Source organism: Barbus barbus, assembly GCF_936440315.1.
Source record: "Barbus barbus genome assembly, chromosome: 16".
NCBI lineage: Eukaryota > Metazoa > Chordata > Actinopteri > Cypriniformes > Cyprinidae > Barbus > Barbus barbus.
The window spans coordinates 5,724,449-5,750,378 of record NC_136744.1 but is presented as its reverse complement, the minus strand read 5'-3'; the positions used below and the strand labels follow the sequence as shown (position 1 = coordinate 5,750,378).

At 42.4% G+C, this 25,930-nt stretch overlaps 1 protein-coding gene across 2 annotated transcripts in view; it reads left to right on the top strand.

Annotated features, from left to right (window-relative positions):
• The window catches only part of LOC306881976 (homeobox protein Meis1-like), a 65,895-nt gene that overhangs the window by 19,971 nt on the left and 19,994 nt on the right, over window positions 1–25,930 (top strand). For both annotated transcript variants that reach the window (XM_079436378.1, XM_079436379.1), the window contains exon 8: window positions 11,059–11,204. In XM_079436378.1, coding sequence (XP_079292504.1) covers window positions 11,059–11,204 — 146 coding nt within the window. The remainder of the gene's footprint in view (window positions 1–11,058; window positions 11,205–25,930) is intronic.

Here is a 25,930-nt window from a genome sequence, read left to right as displayed (position 1 = left end):
GCTTGAAATTCTTTTATCTCTTTTCTTTCTTCATTAGATGTTAGAAACATCACTGTAAGATCGGAGCAACTGTAGAACTATTAAATTGTCATTGATAGAATGGCGATGATTATTGAAATAGCTAGCAAGAAGAGCTCTTTTTCTAATAAGTACTTGAGATGTCCACTTCATTCATCGTTGATTCGTCATATGCAGGGTCAATGTAAGGGGGGGGGGTCATGTTATGTTTCGCAATTTATGTTGCCTTTCCTGATCTGCCTCTAAAAGCTGGGAAATACCATTGCTCTGTCTGAAAAATCCCCATGCCGTGCCCCGTCATCTGATCTGTGCTGGAGAGGTTCATGTGAATTTGACAGAAATCAGCGCAGCTCATCACTGACGTGTCACAATGCATTAGGTCTGCTGTAGAAGACCGGAGTGAACATTACTCAGCACGACCTGGGAGGAGCAGTGCGCACCCACCGGGCGACTATCAGATACACACACATCCAACTTTTCAGGAAAGAGCTGATATAACCCAAAGAGATATGCTATCACCGCTTTGCTTGCCTGATAGAGAGGGTAGGAAGGCCAAGGAGGGAGGTGAAGAGGAAGGGAAAAGAAGGGAGGGATGGAGGGGATGTTGGGAAGGGAGTCTGAAGAACAGTGAGTGACAGTAAACAAACAGGCTTTAACTCTTTGTTCATTAATCAGGTGCTCTTGTGTGGCTGTGTCACATGCACTCGCCTTATTTAGGGCTTATTTTATGTTTATTTAGGGCTTTGATAAAGAGATTAGCAATCTCTTTTTGGGGTTGTCCTCTGCCAAAAAGATGCCTCTTGTTGACGATTCTTTTCTACAATATCCCCAATGACCTGTAGGAGCTATTCTAGTCAACCATGATGAGCGCCTGATAGATTGTTTCCAAATAAAATTAGATTAAAATTATAAATCTTTCTGCAGCCATAGCAGAAAAAAACATTATCCCAGCAGGATAATCCTCCCGTGATCTGTAGGGATGTACATTCTTTCTCTAAGCAGGAGGCCAGTCTTTTTATTAGCGGTATCAGAGTGGGTTCGAGTCCAGCTTAAAGCCACAAACAGTATTGTGCTAATTTTAGCCTCTAAAGAGGATGAGGATGAGATGCCTGCTGCTAGTTTGCCATATGCTGCCCTACCGATATTACTGCGTGAGGAATATTTTCCTGCCGATAGCGACTGGGACTGTGCGTGTGAGGTCCTGGGACTGTTACAAAGATACGTGAGCTGTCCAGAAGAGATAAGACGAGGAGATGCTTGGTAGCACGTCAAATTGTACTGATAGACCAAATTGTATTCTCTGACAGTCAGTTTATTCTTCCATATGTCATCCTCTTCAAATTTCTTGACTTTTCCAATGCCTTTGGTGTGTCAATTGCTGCTTTCCCTGACATGTAAATTTACCCTGATGAACAGCAATTTTTGTACACCACTTGAGACCAAATAATTAAATTTGGACATGTCAAAGCTCCATCACAAATACCATTAATGCATGAAGCCTAACAAAGAACGAAGGAATTCACCAGGCCTGTTTGGAGAAAGCCCAGAAAGCCAATTTCATGCGAGCAAGCACCACCAAAGCTCCATATTTGGGGAATCTGGCTTCCCTTGCACTGTGTGCTAAAGCTATTTGACCTTTGTATTTGTCACCAGAGACTTCTCACAGAGAGGGATTATTTGCTGGGGTGCTGGAGTTTTGGAGTGACGGTGGACGAAGGTGTGTGCAGTTGGAGACCGGTGCAAAAAGCACCAGGGGGAGGGCTGTGTTAACAACAGGTCGAAAGCTTGACCCAGGACTGACCCTTACTAAACAATCCTCTCCCAGATCCCAGCCCTGGTCTTTTGACATGGATACCTGCTGAAGGGATTTAGGGGAAAAGATAAAGACCTCCTCAAGCGTTTTTTTTTTAAGATTTAAGGAGTGAAAGAGAGAGAAAAAACAAACAAAAGTGTGTATGCTTTTAGAGGGTGTGTATGTGTATGGAGAGAGGGTGTGTTTGCCTTAATGTGTGCTTGAGAGAGAGTGAATGCATATGTGTGCGAGCATGCATGCACGTGTTTTTTTTTTTTTTTGCAAGAGGTAACCTGATCACCAGCCATGACCTAGGAGCCCAAACGAGTCAAAGAATGGCAGGAACCAGAAAGATTCCCAGGTTGATAACCAAAAAATGCCAAAAAGGTCCCAAGAATTGTTCCTGCTCTTTGTGAATATATGTTCAAGTGCGTGTGTGTGTGTGTGTGTGTGTTTTGTGGTCTCAATAGAGGACTGCACAGCCGAGATGTAATGGTATCGCCCACGTCCAGCCGCCCCTGCTCTGTTGCTGTCAGGAAGCAGACGTTCAGCCCAGCTCTGTTTCCGTCACTTCCAGCCCTGAGCCTTATCTCCCTAGTTCACCCCAAGCTGATAGAACTACAATTCCCCCACATTCCCTCTGCTCCACTTCCTGTGGCCTCAGCATGTCTGACAGGGGTGAAATCGAGGCCTTCGTTAGATTGCAATATGTGTAGGCATAATGGATTTGCCACTTTAAATGAAGGACAGCATATGAAAGACGGAAATGTCCCCTGATGTTACAGTTCATCCTTGAATGACTGTTTTCCTATGTCTTTATCTTTCCAATGTCTTTATTCTTAACCATTACTCCTAACCAAGGGGTCAAGGTTTGGCTGTCAGTATGAGTCCATTAACCCCTGCTTGTAGATGTTGTAACTACACTATTTCTCTACTGAGAGCCAATCAACATAGGGTTTGTATTCTGACTGATATAGCCAATATGTAAATCTATACAATATACACAATATATATATATACTCTATATATTAGGGCTGTAATGGTTCACAAAATTCACGGTTCGGTTCGATACGACAGTGGTGTCACAGTTCGGTACGTATTCGAAACGCGGGGCGGGGTAATTGGTTATGCCGCAGTGTTGGAAATATTTCTGTTTTAAGCCATGAAGGTGAGCCATTGTTTATCACACAAGCACGCGTTTGCCCACGTCTGATTTTGTCTGGCCAGAGGAGAATGACACTATTTCGACAAACTATTTCCCCGTCTAAATACTGTAAAGCTGATATAAAGCCACCCAGCTTTATATCAAGCTGATGTAAAGCTGCTTTGACACAATTTGCATTGTTAAAAGCGCTATACAAATCATATTGACTTCACTTGACAATATTTATACTGGTGAACAACATCTTAGGTGTCTCAGTCAATTCCCTATGCAGAAAGTGAAAGTAAAAACGGAATGACGGAGTTATGACGGAGCTTTCGGCATCTGACACCGCTTATTCTCTCAGAGACGACGAGGCGAATCTACTTCAACATATGCTGATAACGATATAGGTTATAGCTGTTTTCATTTATTCCCTTAATATTTCTCTAGTGGCCCATACATAGTGAAAAGAAAAAAAAATTGAAGAAATGTATTTCCTGTTAAACAGGTTGTTTTTGCAAAGTCAGCGCTTGAAATAAAGTCGGTACATTTTTTTAATTGATTTTTATTGATGACTGCAGGGTTAATATTTTAATTATAGGACTATAATTCATTGTATAGCCTAATAGACCTGTTTTAAAAGACCTTTTTAAAAAACATTTTAACTGAGGAGTAAATAGCCTAATCTTATCTTCTCAGAGTGTCAGTTATGGGGCAAATTAATTGTAATTTTAATTTAATAATAAAAGTAACTTCATAATAATAATAGGCCTAATAAAAATAAGAATGTAAGAGGCCTACATTAATTGGAAACTCCAAATACTCTAATACTCTAATATTGCCAATAATTTATGTTTTTGATAATATCTCTGACTATCATCGATACAAGATCGTCGTCTTTTGACGCATCCCAGCAAGGTGAGGTTATCGCGGGGCAGAAAGCACGTTGCCTATTACGTCGTTTCGGCTGCCTTGTTGAGCGCAGTGGCACTGAGAACATTATATTTCACACACTTTAAGCTCTTTTATTTTCCAAACGTAATAGGATTAGTCCAACGAATCGTTCGGTTTGTAATGCGTTCCGAACCGAAAGCCTCGTACCGAACGGTTCAATACAAATACGCGTATCATTACACCCCTAATATATATATTCTGTATTTTTGTTGAAATAACTGTTTCTTCTTAATTTTGTTTCTCAGGGTTGTATGTTACATCTAATGTAGTTAGAATGTTTATTGCATTATTTCAGTTTCATGTGTGTTACTATGATGGTATTTAATATTTATGTGAATGACACTGCATACCTTCTTTATTTGTTAGTATTTTCCTACTCAGCTTGTGGAAAAGCTGCTTGTGATGAGCTTTGGTTCATCATGTGACTTTCTCATCACCACCTGCTTTTTGTGGTTATCAGTGTATTACAAGGGTACTAAACAGATTTCAGTACTTCAATAGATTGGTATATTAACATCATATCAGCTAATGAAATGTAAATTTTAAGTTAAATCTGAAAATCCGTATTTTTTTACAGTAAAATTCTGGCAGTAACATTTTTACAGTGTTCATTTATTTTTTGGCTCAGATGCAATTGAGATGAATGGCAGTGCTAACTGTTAGGTTTCTCCTGCTTTTATAAACTCCTTGGGTGAAACGGGGGTCTTCGTTAAACTCTGGTATGTTTAGACATAATACATCCGCCAATCTGAATGAAGAGCAGCCTATCAAAGATAGAAAAGCCATTTGATGTTACAGTTCACTTGGATGACTTAATTTTTTCTCCGTCTTTTCAGTAGTAACAGTGCCGCCCTTTGCTTTATAAGCGTGGCTCATTGTGTGTAATTCTGCCATACAATTCACTCTCAATGTTAACTAGATTTAACAAATGCAGGGGAAGCCAAGCAGGCTATTATTAGAAGTGAAATACCCTCACATTATCTACTGTACTACAGCCCAATGGATTGCGATACGCCGTAGTTGGGGAATATCCCTGTGCATTAGAGCACTTATCTCAGCCTGTGTCATTTAGATAGCTGCCATGTGGAAAATTATCTGCCAGAAGACCTATAATGAAGACCGCCGCAGTTAACCACACGGCTCTGGTTCCATTTCGCTCATTACCAAAATATACAAAAAACACAAAGGAACAATACAAAACAGTTTGTCTCCAGGCCCCTGTCTGTTACCCATATTGAAATGTCGCTATGCACAATTGAATTTCATATTTCAGAGTCAAAGGATGGGTGTCATTTCTTTATTTGGCTGTGTGTATTGTTTCAGATTCACCTAGAGTAGATGATGAGAGGTTTAAAAGCATTGAGATGAGTTGAATTCCAGGCAGATTGCTGCAGTAGGGCTGTTTTTGCAAGCCAGTGAAGGCTCTTAGCTTTTGTTGCGAGCCATGTTCCTTTTTTAAAAAACACTTTCCTCTCAGCCATCCGGTCTGCCTGGATATCGAACAAAGCTGGCCCTGGAGAAGGTGTCAAAAGCTGTCTGAGAGAGAGAGAGAGAGAGCGAGGGAGAGAGAGGGAGAATAGAGTATGTATACTCTTTGTGAGTAAGTGAGTGTGTTGCCTCAGTGGAATCAGAGGACTCTTAAAGTGTTCCCGTTTGAACCTCACCAGCCTGCCTTTTCTGCCCGCCTTATATCTTCAGATTGAAAAAAAAAAATTACAAAGGAAAAAAAATCAATAGTTACACAGTAAAAGTGCTTGACATGAAAGGGTAAACTCAGGGCCCTACACTTTCATTTGACCGTTTTCCCCCTCGACACACGGACCGGAGGAAGAATGAAAAGAGGAGGAGGGGAGGGAAGGGGAGAGAGTGAGAGAGACCTCAGTTTAATGCTGTGTTTGTGCCCCTGGGCCTCAGTACGCTTTCCAAAGTGTCAGGGGCTTCAGTGGAAGTGACCCCTACACAGACACGGACGAAAGAGAGCCGTAACATTTGCAATGACATTTTTGCCATCACCTGTGGGTATGTCAGCGGCCTGATCCCCGAGACCTGGGAATATGCATGAGGAGCTCTCAGCTAGGACTCACGCTGGTGACTCTGTTTAATTAGAGGCATTATAACACTGAATATGAGCCACATTATGCACTTATTACCCTCTCCGTTAGCCCTGCTGCGAGGCGTTGACAGAGACACACGAGGTACGGCTGAAAGACTTGTAATTACACTGTTTTTTCCCCACAAATGATGAATTACAGATCTGTCATTGTCATCATATGCATAAGAACAGTGGGGGGAAAAAAGCACTGTCATTATTTAAGATGCCTGCAGTTATTTAAAACTGTCATTATTTACTGTCATTATTTAAAATGAATCTCGGCTAATTACGGATTGTAATTAGTACTTACAGAGCTATTTTATTCTACATAATTATAAATCGGAAAACTAGTTATCTTTGCAAGTTCAGCATAAGTACACAAATATGCACAGCTGTGCATGGAAATATCACAAGACACACGCGATCAAGAGGCAAACAGAGTCAACATAACTACAGATCTGCCACATTGCCACCATGTCGCATCTCATTAAACCCTCGACTTTCCTTTATATTTATCCCTCCAAATCAGAAACTAGAAGAGCTCGGGCCATTTTTTACAAGAGGAGCAAGTGATTGCAGTCAGCAGACCGCTACTAATGTTTGTATGTATTTTAGGAACAGAAAATGTATGGTGGGGCAAGCGTGCACGGCAAGCTCCCTGCTAATCTGAGTGTCTCTTGTTGGGAATCATACCGCAGGAATTCCTGCATGTTCAGAATATTTTTGAGGTGGGAGGCGCTTGTGACCCATGCAAAGGGAACCCCCGCTGCCTAGTCCATTCTAACCATGTGAATGGCCTGAATACAATGAACCCGGCTTTATCTTTTCTTCCCCAACCCTCCCTCTTCCCATTCGCCCACTCTCTTTATATGTGACTCTGTGTGTGTGTGTGTGTGTGTGTTAGAATGAAGAGTGTGTGAACGTGTGTGAATGTGTGCATAGCGAAAAGAAGGCGGATGGCGGGCCCTTAAGGCTGAGGTTTTGCAGGACCAGGAAAGCTGTAGTACAGGGTCTGTTTGAATGCTAAGGGAGAGTGAGAGAGCAACACAGGTCACCTGACTCCCTCCACAGGGAGAGGCCAGAGGTGCTCTAGAAATCATCCATGGACCAAATGTGGTGTAAAGCAAAAGCCAATCTGTTTCCACAGCTTGGCCCCATCCATCAGACCATGGCCAATAAAATTTCGTCAAAACACTTCTTAAAATTGGGCAAGAAGCTGTACTGCATGAGCTATGACAGCCTGACTTATAACCAGGGCCTAAAATTAACACACGCCAAGTGCCAAATGCAAGTAAAAATCAGTGTTGGTGAGTATATGTGTGCTACTCGCCAGTGACTTTTTAAATTTTTCTTAATTTCTAACAATGCATGAGAATGTGATATGATTTAGCACAATTATCAACAGCACTGCTGCTCCACACAAACTCCATCTCTGCGAGTGTTTTGTGTTTGAGCCACCTATAACATGCATTTGAAAATCCAACGTGCCAAGCATCTTCCCAAGTTTGTAACGAGAATGGTTGATAAATCTGTTACAGTTCAATAGTACTTTAAGGATATTTCTGTATTGATTTCTTTTCCATTGCTTGCACAAACAGGTAGCCCCACCCCCAAACTCACACTATTGGCTTATCCAATGCTGTTGTTTTTGTAATCCAGTTTGGTGCCACTATTGGCACATACATTGCATACTTCACTATTACCAGCAAGTTCTGTTGGATCTATAGGAGCCCCCATCTAGACCTAACCAACCAGCCTAAGCTGGTCTTTTCAGCAGAGGTAGTGGATCTCAATATCAAAAATGTCACGTCAACTTCTTCGTAGCATGTAAATAAACGCTTGACATAGTGACACGGAAATGTGCTCGATGGATCGGAAGTGCCATTCTGCTAATTTGTAAAGCAGCAGAAAAATGGCTTACACTTTGGAGTTTTGGATGCACAAAGTGAGAGGAACAGGTAGTGTCCTTTTCGAGTAATCAGATCATAACAGATTAGCCCACATCTTTCTGATAATGTCAGAAAGCGCCTTGAGTAAGTAAGAGAGAGTGGTGGAGATAGAGAGAGAGAGACGGCTGGAAAGAGAGAGAGAGCAAGAGACAGGTATCGAGATGGAGCATATGAGCCAATCAGAAGAGCTGGCTGACAAAGGCATGTTGGGAAGCTAATCTGATTTTAGCAGCAGCCAGGCAGCTAGAGCGTCACAGGCTGATCTCACACGTGGATGTGTGTGTGTGCGCGTGTACGAGGGGTAGTGATTTTCATAAAAAATTCTCTCCCTGGTTAGCCGCGGGACATCCTCCTCAGCCTCTGGCCTGCTCCAGTCACTGGCCTGCTCTCTAATTGCTGCATAGACTCCACCACACATGGCCAGATGAGATGACATTTTCCTCTCTGTCAGTGGTGAACCGGACCGAGCGTCCCCCCTCCCTGCAGTAGTTGCTAAGACGCTGTCATAACCCATTAGCAGTTGGCCAAAGTTCGCCCGTGGCATTTCCTCACGGAATCAGCGAAAAGGCGCATAAATCTGCCAGTGGAGCCTGCTGCTGGACTAATGAGGCTGTGAGCTTGTTTATGGACTAGCATCATTTTTATGATTATTTCCACCTTTTCAGTCTCGCCGCCATCGCTCGTCTTTATTTGGCGCGGGAAGAGTGCAGAAGCTCAGCAACGGGCTGACATTTTGACACAACAGTGCCGTATAGACACTGCCATATGCCTGTGCATACACTCCGGTGCTAAAATAGATGCAAAATTAACCCTAGACGAATAAGGTGAACTGCATCGAAGATGGAGAAACCAATAAAATTGACAGCGACAAGCACATCCTACTTCCTGACACACTAAAATAGGTGTCCCGAGAAAACCCACATCCCCGTGATAGGCCCTAGACTCTGTAAACAGCGAGAAACAAGTCAGGGGAGAGACAGCTTTTTAGCCAATCAGAAATGCTCTTTTCTTGTAAATCATTTTGCATGTTTGACTTTGCTGAAATGATTTTGGAGTGCAGGGTTTTGGTGAGCCGTGTTGCAATGCGGAAAATGGCAGAAGTTAGCAAAACGACTAAAATCACATCAGTCACATCACATTTTTTAATAGCATATATATGAACATTTTGTCTAAAACTGTAACTGGATAGACACTGCCATGTGCTAACAATGGCAAAAAAGAGGCAAAATGAGTCCCAGACTTGAGTTGAATCGGTATCAAATTGCGTCAAAACTGTAAATCCCAATAAAATTGACAGCTTTCGTTTCTCTCCCCCTCGTTTGCCTTGAAGGTCTAGGCCATCAGAGGTCAGTTTTTAAGGAAAAATATTGGGGAAGGGAGGTTAAATAGTTCAAAATGGCTAGAAGAGGCAGAAGGCAAAAGCTCAAGAGAGCACACACGCAACAGAGTTACCTCAGATATCACTTAAACGCCCCCTGCTCTCTTTTACTCTTTTACCCCCCCCCCCTTCTTCCTCCGTCTGACCTGATATCCAGTGTTTGCTTCTGTTTTGCTAACTCACATGGGACAAGCCTTGGGTTTATTATTTTAAGCTTTGCGGAACACAAACTAGTCTTTACACCGGATTTGGAGCATTTGCTTCTAATGAAAATGGTGTCTTAGATTACAAACCAGCGGTGCCACTGCCTTCCCAGATGGGAGCTGGGAAGTTCTATTTGCCTAAAAACAGTCGGAAGACAAACTGCTCACTAGGCCAGGGCTGTTTTTGGCATCAGTTAATGATGTAATCGAAACTCGCCTTTGACGTCTTATATATATTTTTTCTTGTGTCTGTGTGTGTTGGGGGAGGGCGATTCGGCTCTGGTCAGTTTCTCAGTAAGTGACTGACTGAGGGAAAGTGCCCTTGTGTAAAAGGCAAAGCCATTGTATCTACATAAGTCTTCACTTAAAAAGTCTCAGTCTTTTCTGGGGCTTCTCTCATAGGCGAAGGGCTGGCAGAGTGTTTTATATGGAATGTAGAAAGCTTTCGCTCTCCTAATGGCGTATATAATTCAGGTGCCCGCAAGGCATGCTTTCAGGAATTCTTTTGCCTGAGGTAATGGGGAGCAAAGACTCTTTTAGACCCTTGATTATTCTATTGATGCATGGAGCTGGGAAAAAAAAATTATCTCTAACCGGATTACTGCAGACATTTCCATTAATTATCAATGATACAGGTGCCTTATGTCGCTGACTGAAAGCTACAGCGAGAGAAAGAGTTAACCCACCATAATCTCTCTGTACGAATAGCACTGGGGCTTTTGGAGGTGCTTTATATGTAATCAATAAGTTACTCTCTCCATTCCTGAAACCCTTGCAGTGTGCGGTTGTTTGCCTCGCTCGTGTTTCTTTTATGGTGTATTATCTGAATCGTGGCTTCATAATAACAATTATCAGAAGTCTTCTCGGTGGCGTGTTTGGGCTCTTGGTGAGGGAGAATGCGTACGATAATTGAGGATTGGAGTAAAATCAGCGTACGCAAGCAAACCGGCAACATCAAGCTGAAAAGGCGACGTAAGCCATCTCCTCTGCTCTGGTATGTTGAACTGCCCATTATAAAGCCTTATCAAGCACCCACAGGTTGCTGAAAACACCCATGCAGCATTGTTATTAAAATGCAGCTCTTTGAAAAGCAGCCGTTTTGTACGGCATCCATATTCAACCCCCTCCTTCCTCTTTTTCATATTGTGTAACTCCCCCACCTGAGGTAAAAAGACACCGGGGCGAGCTTCAATCAATATTTCCCTGGGATAATGAAGACTAAATCTCTCTGTCATTCTCAATTCTTTGGTGACTCACTGTGTTGGAAGGCAGGGGGGAAATGCAACCTTACAAGTCCATTGTACTCTCTCTCTCTCTCTCTGAGCATTGTATGGGGGATGAGGAAGGGGGGGGGGGGGGTATTTATAAAAAGTATTAAAAATTAATGCATTCAGACGTGACGCTTCAAAGCTATACTGAAGCACTGTTGTTGCCAACTTACCCTGTTACCTGTTACCTAAAAACTTAAAACAAAAAATAATGCAAGGCCTGCTTGACTCATGTGTGTATGTGGTGTGTGTTTTGGCAGGTGACGGGCTGGACAACAGTGTGGCGTCACCCAGCACAGGAGATGATGACGACCCCGACAAGGAGAAGAAGAGGAATAAAAAACGTGGTATCTTCCCTAAAGTGGCGACCAACATCATGAGGGCATGGCTCTTCCAGCACTTGACGGTGAGATCAGTAGAGTGATGTTTCCTCTTTCTGCTTCTCTTTGAGCTTTCTACAGCCAATACTGCGTGCTTGCACTTCAAAGCCACTGAAATGGTCAAACGTAGTGCTAATGCTATGCACATGCTTGCTCACACACACAATTTACCTTATCTTGCCTAGCCCTAACCACACACGCTCTAAGTTTTAAGCCAAGAAAAAAAAACAGCCTCAAGCTAAAGATAGCAGAGATAGCTGATACAGAAGAAAACTGTCATTTTCCATTCATTGTACTTTTATTTGTGGGGAATTTTAGGAAATCTCTGTGCAGTGTTTGTCAGGGAATTATCCGTATTAAAGACTGGAGATAGGATAGGTTACATACAGTGGTCCCAAAAATATTTGCGACATTTCAAGATGTAGGGATGTCATTTAATTATATAAGAAAATATCAAAACCAAGTTTGTTGGTTTGATGTTCAAAATGAAGACTAAAGTAGTTGTAGTAACATTTTAAACCAAGTGGTGTAAACATTTAAATAATTTTGGGGCTATTGTACATCTAGGTCACATGATCAAAACTGAGTTAGCTGGTTAGTTGAATGTGTTTTGGGGACTGGTGGTTAGTTCTCTTACTGTGGCTGTCCACACCTGCTATAGAGAAGTGATAGATCAGCATGGGCCATTGATGTGGTTGGCTCTTCCTCTTGCTTTGATGGATTTCACTTCCTCTATTTCATTTACCACAAAGTAATCGGAGTGCTGTCAAGACACCACTTATCTCCATATATCTACCCTTCTCGCAGGCTTAACGCACCTCTGCCAGCCTGTCTCTCTCACATACACACATGCACACTCTGCACAACTCATAATAATATTGTCTCTTAATTAAAGACAGTGAAATGTTCACATAGGTGTATTTTCAATAAACATATTACTTAAGCCTTCACTTGTTTGCGTTACGCTTTATGGCTGAAGTAGCTATTATGGCTCAGCAACGTGTATTTTTAGGTGTTGAAAGGAAATGTGTTTCTAACCAAACTGGAGTCAAAAGGGAGTCCATTTGATCAGTGCCAAAAGCCCCCACATGCTCGTCCCCCCTTGGCCCCTCCATTCCTACATCTGTGCCACAGAAAGGCGCCTGAGCACCCCAGAACTTCACCTGCCCCAAGCACGCCCCCAACACACACATACACACTCTCAAACCCCCACCAACTACCACCTTTAGCGGCCCCAGGAGAAAGGTGTGTGAAAAGAAAGCCATTTGCCAGTTCACACAGGCACGCACACACGTACACACAAACAACAGTGTGGAATACCCACAAGAGCACAGACTGATGGAAGTTTAGTTGCCTGTTTGTCTTGGCTGACCAATTTGGTGGACAGTATTATGTCATTTAGGGCTTGATCGGTGTTAAGTATTTGTGTTTAACTATACTTTAGGACAAAGTTGTCACAAGGAAGTTTGCTAAATCTGACAAAACCCTTTTTATGGCAGCTTAAAAGTAAAAAATAATTTATAAAACATATATATTTTTTTTATTATTATTGCTATAGAAATGCTAAAATACTATATATATAGTGTATGGTTAGGGTTTAGGTAAGGCTTACAATAGTACTCTTACTATTACTTAAACCTTAAGTATATCTTAAGTATTAAACTAAAGGACGGAACTTGTCATTCATGCTTTGCATATCTTAAATCATGTGGCTTGTTAAGGAAAGATGTGCTATTACATTTAAGCACTCAGACGTAGTATTTTTTTCACCCCTAGCAAGCACTTAGCAGTGCTCTAGCAACCACTTAGAACACCTTTGCAAACAACCACATAGCAATGAACAAGAAAACACCCCTAACATCCTAGTATCTTGACGGCAAGTGCACAGGACTCTTTTGCAGTAAAAGGGTATTTACAATGACAGTGATTGCTCGTAGACGTTCCTACTTGACTGTAGTATTCACCTGTATCAGGCTGGAGATCCGTTCCTGAAATCCCATTAGTAGTCGCAGAATTGCATCCATGCTCATTCAAATAAAGTTGAACTATTTTTGCTATATCATGACCATTATTGCTGTGCATTCCATTGGCAGTGTAAATGTCGTTTAAACTCAGTGCATGAGATGAAAAAAAAAAATTTAGAAACTAAGATGGCATCATAGTTCCTGCTAAAAGAGTGTCTGAGAAGAAAGTGTGAGAAAAAAGAAGGGATATATTGACAGACAGACCAAAAGAGAGAGAAAGGACGTTGACTTTAATACAGAGACAGAGTGTCAGATCGAAACATAAATGGAAACACTGTAAATAGGTTTGCACAGCGCTCCTTACAGCAAACTCGGGAAATTAGACTCATTTCACTCCCTGCTCCGAATGCTTCAGTCTGACAGCTCAGAATTTGTGTGGGGAACAAAACAACACACTGCATGTGAGGCACGGATGACTGACCATACGGGCAATGCAGTCGTCCTGCCTTCCATCTCCAACTGGCTTTTAGTCAAAGGACGTCGGAAAGTCTCGAGTGGGGCCACAAAGATGTGGGAGAAAGTGTAAGAGCACGGGATTGATGGAAAAGGTAGTTGCTGAACCTCTCATGTCCCTTTTCCTCTGAATTGATGTGTGAAGGAACAGACTTCAGGTCTGGCCCTTGGAGATAAAGACAGTGGCAATTAGCAAGCGGCACAAACAATACACACATATGATAGCCTTCTGACTCAGAGAAATATAGATTACATGTGTGTCTCGCAGTTCATGGCCCAACCGCAACAAGAATGCACTCTTTGCATGTCACATGAATCAACCAGCGAAGCCATTGTGCCGAGACGGAAGTGTGAAGTGGGTGGCAGTACAAGATTATTCTGACGAGCAATTCGGTGGAAGAGAGGAGGAGAGGAAAACCATAAGCGGAACAGGGAGAGATACAGAGGAGACTGTGTAGGCTTATGGGGTAACTCCACCCTGAAGCTGCTCTTTAATCAGTTGTTTTCAGTGCCTGGTTATTAGCCGGCTTGCGAGGGAAGTGGAAGCGGGCATTTGCAGGTCTGAGAATAGTCTGGAGAAAAAGAGAGAGAGATGCTTGCTAATTACTTGCCACTCACAATTGTTTTAGCATGCTGTAAAGCTGGCGTGAACACGTTCCAATAAACTTTGTGGTGAAGTAAAAAAAACAACAACAAAAAAAAGCAAGAGGCCCTAAACTTAGGGCTGTTATTTTTCCTGCTTTAACTGTTGTTTGTTTTCTTTATTTTATCTGAACAGAGATAGTGTGATTGTGCCAGGCATCCTGGAGAGGAATGCTGGGTGCACTGAGCAGCTTTCCTTTTCCTGTGGCCGTGAAATTGGACTCTCTGCCCCCCTCCTTCCCATTCCTTGTTCCCTCCTGATTTTCACCCTCTATCTCACAAACAGTATTTTCTTGTTTAATTTAACAAGAAATGAGTAATAAATGGAAGCCATTGCCCCAAATCCCGCTGTGCTTATGTTTTTGCACTCAGCTCCCCAGTGAAAGGGCAATTTGCAAAATTATGTGATAGAGTAATTAGATGAAAGCCAAGCTTCAGATTGTTGCTATGCAGCCGCAGTGAGGACCGATCCTGGAACAGCCGAATATTAGGCTGGCACGCCGTGCTCTGGGCTTCATTCTGTTTGTACACAGAACCAGAGAACAGGAGGGAGCCTCCATCACAGCTCGTAAAAGCAAACCACAGCACAATATGCAATTGCCCGTTTCCCCCCCACCCCCCATTTTACATGCTGCTCGTGTTCAAAATGAAATTGGAAGGCATAATCGCTTTTAATGCAATTAGGCTCCAATTTAGCACCCTCTTCACACACATGTAACATTTCTGGTGGAGGCAACATTCTTGTTTTTCTCTTACTCGCTGGGAGCACATTTTGCCAAACCTCAACTGTGCTGCATCTTGAGCAGAACCAGGTGTGAAAAACCCTATAACTCATTTCTGCACTCGATGGAGTGAATCGTGCAGAGGGCCTTGAGATGGAGGGGGAACGGGCTGTGTCCTCTTCGGGGAGTTGGGCTGAATTTGTTGCCCCATAGTTGGAGGCTGGAGTCGGGGGGAGAGAGTTGGCCTGCTGATGATTTCCTGGGCAAAATTACAGATGTTCAGCATATGACCTCCTCAAAAAGCAGTGCTTGGAAAACACAGAGGGGTTTTCAAGAGGCTGGACTTTCTCGGTTTTACTTTAAAACAACACTGGCGGGGAGTCATACATTTGGCACAAAACAGTGAATTTTCGTTCATGTTAGGGGTGTACGATATGACGATTTTTGATCGTGGACTTTTTAAGAAATATCGTAGTATTGTGCTACAGCGCACATTATGTCAAATACAGTTCTGGCGCCTCCGTCTCTGACAGGACACTGCACTTATTCGCGATTGCAAAAGTATATTATTTGCATACAAGCCTTGCTGGTTAAATGTTCCATTCGCGCGCTGGTCTGACGTGCGCTTTTTCTGAGCGCATACACCTGAAGCACGGACACTAAAAAGCGTGTCTGACAGCGCCTGATTACACAACTAACTTATCTTTTGCGCTAATACTGTCAAAACACACAAGGTTTACATACAGACTCAGTTGGTTATCTCTAAAATAAAAGTAAATAGTTAAGAGAGAAACAGATGCGTGCCTGTGTATTAGATGCGTGCAGCTCTTAAAGAGACAGGACACTAAACATGCTGTCGACTGTCATTAAAGGGATAGTTCACCCTAAAATTTAATTTCTGTCATTATTTACTCACTCACATGTTGTCCCAAACCTCTATTAATTTCTTGTGCTGAACCCAAAAGAAGATATTTTAAAGAATGAGGGTAACCAAACAGTTGCTGATCCACATTGAATTTGATAGCAGGAAAGAAAAATCCTATGGAAGTCACTGTGGACCAGCAACTGATTGGTTTTCCACCTTCTTCAAAATAGCATTTATGTTCAGCAGAAGAAAGAAACTCATTCAGGTTTAACACAACTTTTGAGTAAATCACGGTATAAAAATAAAACATTATGACAGAATTGATAGACAGATGACAGAATATTTATTTTTTGGGGAACTATTCATTTAACGTTAACAAAACAACAAAACGCAAACAGAAAAATCACTCACTATTCTTGACTGAAAAACTTTAATACAGTTGCTTTAGGAATCAGTCTATGTAGTGTTTTATTTTTATATTTGTTCATTCGATTTCATTGAATGCTCCTGCCTGAAAATAAAGCACTGTTTGTTTTATTTGTATATTATATATTATGTGTATCTTTGTTGTTATTTTTTAATAAGAAAGATAAAATAATGACAAAGATTTTTTTATCTTCGCCCACTTTGGCCTAAATATCTGCCATGCATCTTTGTCTTTCTAGTTTGGCTGTAATGCTCAGACAACTTGTAAAACCAAAATAGTAAAACTAACATGACAAAGAATCGTGAATCGTGATATTTCTAAAAAAAATTGTTTTATGATATTTTTCCCATATCGCCCACCCCTACTTCATGTCCATTTTAATTCACTTTTTAAGTCAAGTTAATTTACTCTCACATATCTCCCACATTAATCAAAATCTAGGAACTTGTGCAGGGCAGAAGAATATATGTGGTGTAAGTGTAGTGCATAGCAAAATATGAGCATTTGTAATTATATTATTATGACCAAATGCCAGATCGATATTTTTTTAAAAAGCTGAATAAAAATGCAGTCTTATTCATAGTGCTTAGCATGGTAACACTTTATTTTAATGTTTCTTAACTAGTTGCTTATTAGCATACATATTACTAGAGTATTAGCCATTTATTAGTACTAATTGAGCACATATTAATGCCTTATTCTACATCCCTAATCCTACCCAATACCTAAATTTAATAGTAGTTAATAGTGAATAAGTGTTCCCTATTCTAAAGTGTTACCCTTAGCATTACATAGAATCCTAAATGTTGTCTGTGAAATGGAGTGCTGCTGTGTGTTGACATTGTTCAAACAGTAAGACCCTGACACTCATATCGCCATAGCAACCGGGTGCCCTGACAGAGCTTATCACAAGGGTTTGGGCCAGATGGTATGCTGCCCTGACCACCTTTGGTTGTCATGCTAGCTTGTTATCATGTTATCACCTCTACAAGAAAAAATAATAATAATCATTTGAATTTCACATAGCAAACGCATCAAAAATGGATTGCCAGACATAACAATTTTAGAAAAATCTTTACAATGGGACAGTGATGTTATGTATGCCATAATATTTACACGTCACGCAAAGAATACCATGGAATTACTATCATGGTAGTTTTCAAAAACGTGACAGTACAGCTGCAATTTTTGTAAAGATAACAAGCATTTGTACAGTCCACCCAAAAAACATTAGCACCCTCACAATTGCCTTTCTACATAACATCACAGCATCTTGCATTATATCTCACCTTAATACATGGCTGCCGTTATTGCAGGTGAGGTTCTTTGTCAAGAAGAGTGACGTCCTTTAGGCATGGTAACAGTTAGCCAAGAGCCCACTCTGAATGGCCTTGTCAAAAAAGCCACCCCAACTATTAGAGGTCAGAGGCCAACCAGACCTCAGATATCATTAGTCCGTGATTATTTCCAAAGCCCTTGGGTGTCAGGGCACTGGACACCCATGGCAACCCCAGTGTGGCACTTCGCATTCGGCCTGGTAGGGAGCCTACTCTCAAGTTTTCTCTCACCTTTACTACTCAATTCCAAACCTCAACGCAAATCAAATGACCATTGCCAGTCACTCCTAAGAAATTGGAGCTCTGAGTGTATATTGTTTTTACATTCATTCATTCATTTTTTTTTTAATAAGAGCAGAAAGTCCATGCAGATTAATATCTGAAAATTGAATTTAGCAGCCTAAGGTCGCTGGTTATTTCTTAATTTCATCTAAGTAGCGGTGAGTACTGGAGGCGACACAAAATTGAAATAGCTTCAAGGAATTCTTCAGACAGTGTGGATCTTTGAAAAAACAATTGCCTCCTTCTGTACTTTGTTCCTCTGAACTGTGTCTTTGCCATTTTACTTTGTTTTCTGCAGCCAACTGGGATTTTACATCAGCTGTTGTAGCTGTTTTGGTCTCCGTGGTGTTTTTGTTTGAGAGAGAGTATACATGTTTATTTATGTGTGTGAGACATTTGGAGGCAATGACTTGATGCTTTTTATAAAAGTTGGTGTCAAAGAAGAGGCAGCTGAGTCAATCTTAGGGCTGTGGCTGCCCATTGAGGCAGGATGCGCCCCCCTGCTCCAACATCTTGTAATGAAAACATCATCAATTACCCCACTGACAGGCCCCTGGGATGTGGGGCAGGCAACTCTTTGGGGCTGGTCTTTGTGGATAGACAACCCCCTGCACCCCCACCCCTCACCTCCAGAGAGGGAAAGAGAGAAAGGGTGGAAAAAGACTGTATATCCATCATTGGCAAGGCTTCCAGGGTGACAGCGTAAAAGGCATTGGTGTGTCATGGACAGAATGGATCGAATTGGTAAACTCCACATGGTGCAAGGAGAGGTGGATGGACGCTGCTCTGTCACTGCTGACACGGCCTTTCACAAGCCATCTGTGCCATGATTGATGAGCACCACATCAGTAGAAATTTTTCTCCACAAGCCCACCATGGCGTCCCCAACATCAGCTGCACTTTTGGACAAAGAAAGAGCCGTGTTTAATTGACACCACTCGCTCTTTCTGCGTCCCTACACGGTGAGTTGGTTCCCTTCCTCTGTAATGTCCCTGAAAGGCAGTTAAGTTTTACTTCATGTAACCTCTGAACTGTTGGCGCATAACTGGTCCAGATGAGAGCTGTCCCTCAGTCTTACTCTCTGCTCTCAAGAACCTGACAATTTTATAATGCCCAGAGGGCCAGCCACTGTTGCAGCCACGTCATTGGAGAAGATAGTGTTCATGTACTCCATTTTCCACAAGGACACAGGTGGGCCTCACTGAATTCCATCCGTGCAGCTTGTGAACATGCACTCTTGGGCAGTTTCATTACATTGTCAGTTAGAGAAAGTTATACGCTGGCCTGCTATATTATTATAGTATTGTATTTCATTATCAGCTACTTGTGAAGAGTTAGCAGCTAGCGTCTATTTAGTGTGAGATCATGCCAGGCCTGCATGGTCTCCTGTCTGCATACCAGCCGTTGCCTTAACATGAGAAAGTGTGCTCTCAGTTTTAGTTTCTATGTAAATCCCACTAAAACACCCTGCCAGCATGAACTCCACAGCTGTTCTAGAGGAAGCTTGTAGCTCAGGTGTGGTGCAAGGTTCTCTAATATTCACCACCTCATGAGCAGTCTGTCTGTCAAAGAAATTCAGAAGCCAACTGAGGAAATAAAGTATAAATATCCTGAAGTCTAGTACATTCCATTTAAATATCCACTAAGCACCCAGTGTTGGAGACCACAGTGGTGTTAGATCAGTTGTCATTGGGATGGAGTTATGGGGCATTTAGGGAGGATGTTAATCAGGGATTATGGTAGGTGCTTGATCCACAACTGTCAAAGCTGGGAAGGGCAGAGGGTACAACCCGAGGTGACATAAGGACAGTGGAGACAACAATGTTTGGATGTCTGTGCAAGTCTATATTCTACAGCATTGCCAATTTGAAACTTTGGGTGTCAGTCCAGCATGCTCTGTTCTGTAATCCATTTTAATCAGAGGTGTCCAGTTGGCCAGGGTTTAGCTATGGTCTGGTAAAGGTCCATTGGTGTTTTTAGATGGTGCTACGTTTGTTGATTCAGACCAGGCTTTGCTGAATTATCCTAGCTATGCTGTAATCGTCAGTGCTCAGGGATCTTTCCGACTGCAGTCAGCAGCTCAATACCTTTTACTTACAGCCACTGCAGAGCATTCCCCCACAGAGCAGAGCTCCAGCAGTCTGTCCCAGATACTCTTGGCTCACTCTGTTTGTGTGCATGCGCTCGCCAGTGTATGCCTGATGGATTATATGGCAGGAAAGACGCGGTAATCAGTTTGCACGTTTGCTGAACTAATTTATCAATTCGGTTCCTCCTACTTGTAATCTCAGCCATGCGTGCCACTCTGAGCTCATTGTGCTTTTCATCTGGGGACAAACAGTTCTTCAGGAGGAAAAGGCACTACCCTCAGGCCTCTTGATGGGGATTTTTTCCCCTTCGTGAAGAAGTCACAGGGCATCAACAGAATAATTGTCTGGCAATGTGTCTGGAAAAAAGTACATACACATAAAAACACACATGCTCATTTCTGCATCAGTATCATGCACACCTAGACTGATACTGCTTTATTTTGCATTTCCCCATTCCATTTTTTCAAGCGGAGTGGCCTGAAACCGAAAAAAAAAAGAGGGCAAGCATTTTATAGTCTATAGTGTATCATTAAGTGTGCTGGCTTGGAGAGGAGATAAATTCAATTATTTTATACCATCATGCGTAAGTGCATAAATTGTTTAATGGAGCTAGCGTGCCCTGTGCATCGAATCCAAGACCCTTTTAAAGTGCCGTTGTCTTTGTTGTCATTGATTTCCCAAGGCGATGAACAAAGGGGAAATGATCTCAGACACTTAAAACCTCTTAGATTTGTCTTATTTGCCTTAACTTTATCCAGGACCTGGCATATATTCAACTATTGAATAGGATTCTCTCTATTTAGCTCCGATAGTGGATTTTGACCTTTTCCTGCCGCGCTGAGTGCATGGTGTTTCCTGTCGCAATAAGGGATGCATGGCTGCATGGGAGTTGCATTGAGAGCACCTGCTGATCCATGTCGTCCCCATGGAGATTGCTGCGTGCAGCCAGAGGATCACTCCCTACTGTGTGAGGAATCTGCAATGTGTGTCTTGAACCACATTTCATCAGATTAGATTCACAAGTTAATAGAAAGTGAGGTCACTAAGAGAAGGGATGAGAGTGTTGGTCCATGGGCCTTTTTATTCTTATTTTTGTTATCAGCAGAGTGTTTTAGCTGTGGTGGAAAAGGAAGCAGACAGAGGCAAGGCGCTGCTCACTTGTTTGTTACGACAGATTAAGTCATTGATTTGTATAAGCTGTGCACCGATGGAGAAAGATCCGTCTTCCGCTCAGTGAAAGAGAGCTAGAGAGAGAATGGAAGAAAGAAGATGTAGGAGAAGGAGATAAAACAAGATGGCAAAGAAGAGGAGAGGATAAATATGTTTCTGTGTTCTTCCTTCACCCTGCCCTTCTTTTATCGAGACAGTGAAATGACATAAGGGAGCAATTGTAAAATGCCTTTACCTTCTTTCAACTCTTTTCCAACCGTGACCAGGTTTCTCCTCCCCCTCAGGCCCTCCACTGAACATTAATTAAAATGGCCAGGGCAAAAGGGTAATTATGATAATAACATAATAATATCGCATAGGTTATTAGAAATTTTTTGTGGTTCCGAAATTGCTTCCTTTGAGTATTGCATTTCAGTGGAATTAGCTAAAGGATAATTTCCTTGAGAGTAAAGGCATTGGAAAGGATTCCTTGGTCAAGGTGCAATATGGTAACCCGATTCTCTTAACATTTAATGCACCATGAGTTCCTGCTCCTGCCATTCGGCCCCCACCTTAAACAAACCCAGTTTTGGCTACTGGGAGGCAGGAGGGTGGAGTAGCTTGTTTACCGAAGCATGCATTAATAGCTCTGCTTTGCATTTCACTCTCAGCCCTCTTGACAATAGCTAAAACAATCATTTGGGTTTTTATCAGCTTTAAATGATCACAAGCCGTTCTGATTTTGTGTGTCAAACAAAGCCGCTGGCAGGCGCTCTGGAACAGGGCCGGCCGAGGTGGCATGTACCTCTTTGTCCGTGATGCTACCTGACTGACTGTGCTAAAATCCCCATCCCAACAGATATTAAACTCCCCCGCCGAATGCCGGCAGCCCACCTCCAGCTGCAGTCGGCGTGGCACGGCACGGCACAGCTGAATTGCTTTTGAATGTTCCCCCCTCAAATAGGCTGTAATTACAAGCTTAAAGAGGTTTAGTGGTCCAGTAAACTACATAATCACCCCTGAATTAGCCCGGGCTCATCAGCCGCAGTCCACCAAGCTCCAGTCAGTGTTTGCAGGCTGGCCCCCTTATTACCTTGTGACTGTGAACAGCAGGTGTGGAACAACACGCATCCCCCTTAAACACAGACTCCCCACCCTTCTACTGGGATCTGTAATGAGACCGAATAAGAGGCTGCTTACCCTACTGCGACTGACTTTAGATCAGTGCCTGAACCTGGCTTACCTCTTTGCAGTGTCTGGTGGCGCTTGAAGCTATAGGCCACCCCATGAAAAATATAGCTCTGCTCTACTCTATGTAAAGCTATTCAAATATCAGCCACTGTCTTCAAATGAAGTGGCTTACAAATCCGGGTGTCCAGATATGTGTTATTTTGTCTTTTGCCTGTTGCACTTTGCATTTTTGAATGCAAAGCCTATAGCTCAAATTTGATAATGTTGATTTAGCACATTGTGGGCTTGAAAGTTTACACAGATATGGATAGATCTGATTTGTATTCCAGCCCACACCCATCCTTTAATTTTAGACTTACATTCTGTCCTCAGCTGCCTCCAAACCGAGAGTGCCTATTCCCTACCGAAAAGCACTTGTGTTACACCCTCTTCCCTAAACCAACAAAAAAATGTTTTTTAACAGAGGATGACTAATTAAAATGCTGGAAACCAAATTAAACATATCTTCTTTTATCAAAAGTAGAGATTAAATGGTAAAAAAAAATAAAAAAATTGCTTCCATGGGTGAAATTTCCCCAGCTTTAGCTTGTTGTAGTACAAGGATTTCTAAAAACGCTGCGTGTGAATAATTCATGTGCCGGCTTTGTGTTGACTTAGCTCGCTACAAACTTAGTGGCGCTCCCAATGAAGCACTCTCACTTTCTGTGAGCCAGGCAGTCACCAACTCCGCCAGGGCATCTTAAGCCCTGGCCTCCAGTTGTTTTCCAAATCTAAGATCTTTCTCCCTCTTTTGTTGTTGTCTCATTGGTGAATCAGTCTTAGGAAGAAATTGGGTTACAGAAGATTTGCTGTTTTGTCTTTTTTACTCTCGCTCTCTCTTTTCAGTTTTCCATATGAAGCATGTTTTGTTTTGTTTTCTTAATGAAGGACAAAACTTTATGTTTATGCCACGTACACAAAAAGGAATTTGAAATGTCTCAACTCTTCCTCAAGACTTACTGTGCTTTCTTGAGAAATAACACTTTCCCTGATAATAAATAACTTTCCAACAAAGCGGTGATTGTTTCTCTCGTGCGTGTCTTACTGATGAAGACAACGAGTGCATAATTTTCTGGTGAGACGATAATGCTCTTTGCCAAATATCAAGGGTAATCCTTCCTCCCACACCCTGAGGTTTGGGCTGAATGTTGTAGGTGGCCCTATCTGAAGAAGGCCTGAAGCTGTGGCTCTGGTGCAGTTAATGCTAGCAGAGCTGGAGTAGGTGGAGCACTAAACTTCAGACCTAATCCTGTTTTCTCAAAGGCCAAGCCACAGAAGAGTGGTGGACGCAGCCCACACGTACAGTGGCTGGTTCTGAGATGGGATGTTGAAATGATACTCAGTAGACACCTTGGCCAAAATGGCCCCTGGATCAAGCCTCAGGCATTCCTCAGGGGCAGCTTGGCTTCCATGGGGATTAGCCACAAGGAATATGGAAGTGAGGCAGCGGTAGGAAACCTAGCTGAAATGAACCCATAGATACTCACCTTGAAAGGACCTGTTGACCTGAGTCGCCCCTGCAACATATTTACTATTTAGACAGCACGTTGCTTAGCGAGGAGGAGGCATTGTCAGATGGAGCCACTAGGATTAATTCCCATGTCCTGCCACTCAAGGGACATGCCTCATTTTTGTGCCATGCCTCCCCACTCTTTTTCTGTGTGAAGAATAAGCACCATGTTCAGCACACACTTATTTTATTAAGTTAATCTTGTGTGGAAAGCTTCTTTAATCCAAATCACACAGGATAGAGAGAAATGTTCCCTTAAATAGAACATAACGATAATAACGGTAATGTGGGTAATGAAGGCAGCGGAGTGTGGGGGGGGGGATTGTGGCTGATTGTAATTAACTGGTTAAATGGAACACAAAAAGACGTGTCCACAGCGAATGGGGGGAGGATGTGTTCAGTATGTGGTCCTAGCCAACCCTGGGAGTTGACGGGTAAAGAAATACTGCTGGGATTCTGGCTTTTTTTGTGGGGGAAGCAAAATGATGAAGAAAACACAGAGATGAAAGGAACTTCCAAAATAGTTCTCCCCTCACAGTGAACCAGAGGATCCTGTCTAAGGACCCGATAAGGAGCGCAGCTGGAGCTCATCCAGACCTCCTCCTCCCTGTTCTACATAGACACAACTCTCCTGACAAAGACATAAAGACCAAGAGTACACACCTCTCATGTTTCTGATCTCATAGACTGGGTTGTACCTCTCAGCTTCCAGGGTACAGTGCAGTAAATTCTGTAATTCTACCCTCTCCCATGGAAAGGTCTCCTGACACAACTTGACTCCTCATATCTTGGCTGTATTCAAAACAGCATTCTCAGCCATCGCTCGGAATTGTGAGTAAGGAGAGCAGAGTCAACCAAGGGTTAGGGGGGAAAGTCTGAGTTTGGTTTCGAGCAGCAATCTTGGGCTCAGAGAGAGCACGAGAGAATGGGAGGGACCTGTTCGCCTCTCTTATATCACCGATAGGACACGGACTCTACGCCCTTCCCCACCATTCCCTGTCAGAGGGGGCCGCGGAGGAAGACCGGGAGGGACTATTGTTGATGCACTGCTAGACACAGACACACACACACACAGATAAGATACATGATGGAGAACTGAGCATGGGGAGGACATTGTTGGCTTGATATCCACCAGTGCAGAAGAGGCTGGAAATTCTGATGAAAGGAGTCGTATATTTGGACAAGACATATCATTAAGATAGGCGAAAGGAAACAGGGAGGATGCATTGAGATTTTCCATCTGTTTTTTAGGCAGTATTATTTCTTTCTCACTAAAGCATCACGAGACCCTGAGAAAACAATTCTCACCCAGTACTGCTGCCAAGAGGATTGAAATACTCAGTCGCTCTCTGACTATTATAAAATCTGTTGGTTTATCTCAGTTAAACCAGAATCTAAATCACACTGTTTTGACACATAGGGATAATTTGGGGTTTGGAGAACCAGACAAAGAAAAAAAAATTGTTTCTGAACATATCCACTTCATGAGTTTATGAATGCTTTTATGAAATACATCAGTATTACAAGGATGGAAATGGTGTGTGAGAACGTTGTTCAAAGAGACAGAATGGAAGAATATGTGTAAAGAATGTGAAAAAAAAGGTCAGACATTCTACAAATGTATGCATTTAGCGTACACATTTAGCGTACAGAAAGGTCCAAAACAACAACAAAAATAATATCCCAGTTATTTTAGCCACAGAATTTATCTGTCACCTGTCATGATTGCAAATAAATACTGGACAATTTACATATAAACCGAAAAAAGGCAGGGCTTAAGTTAACACAAGGGCTTTGTGTGAGCAGCTATTAATTAAAAGTGAATAAATCATATCTGGATTTTTTCCGGATATGACAATAAGTGTAAATGGGGCTTCAGTCACTGCTGCCCCATTCTGCTCAAGTACAGGTGTGTCTACCTCGATGTCGTTATGACAACAAAGGTGAGGCATGTACGATGCTGTGGGCGGAAGAGCTTGACCCAGTTGGCGTTTGAATCCTGTTTGGGTACTGCTAAATGC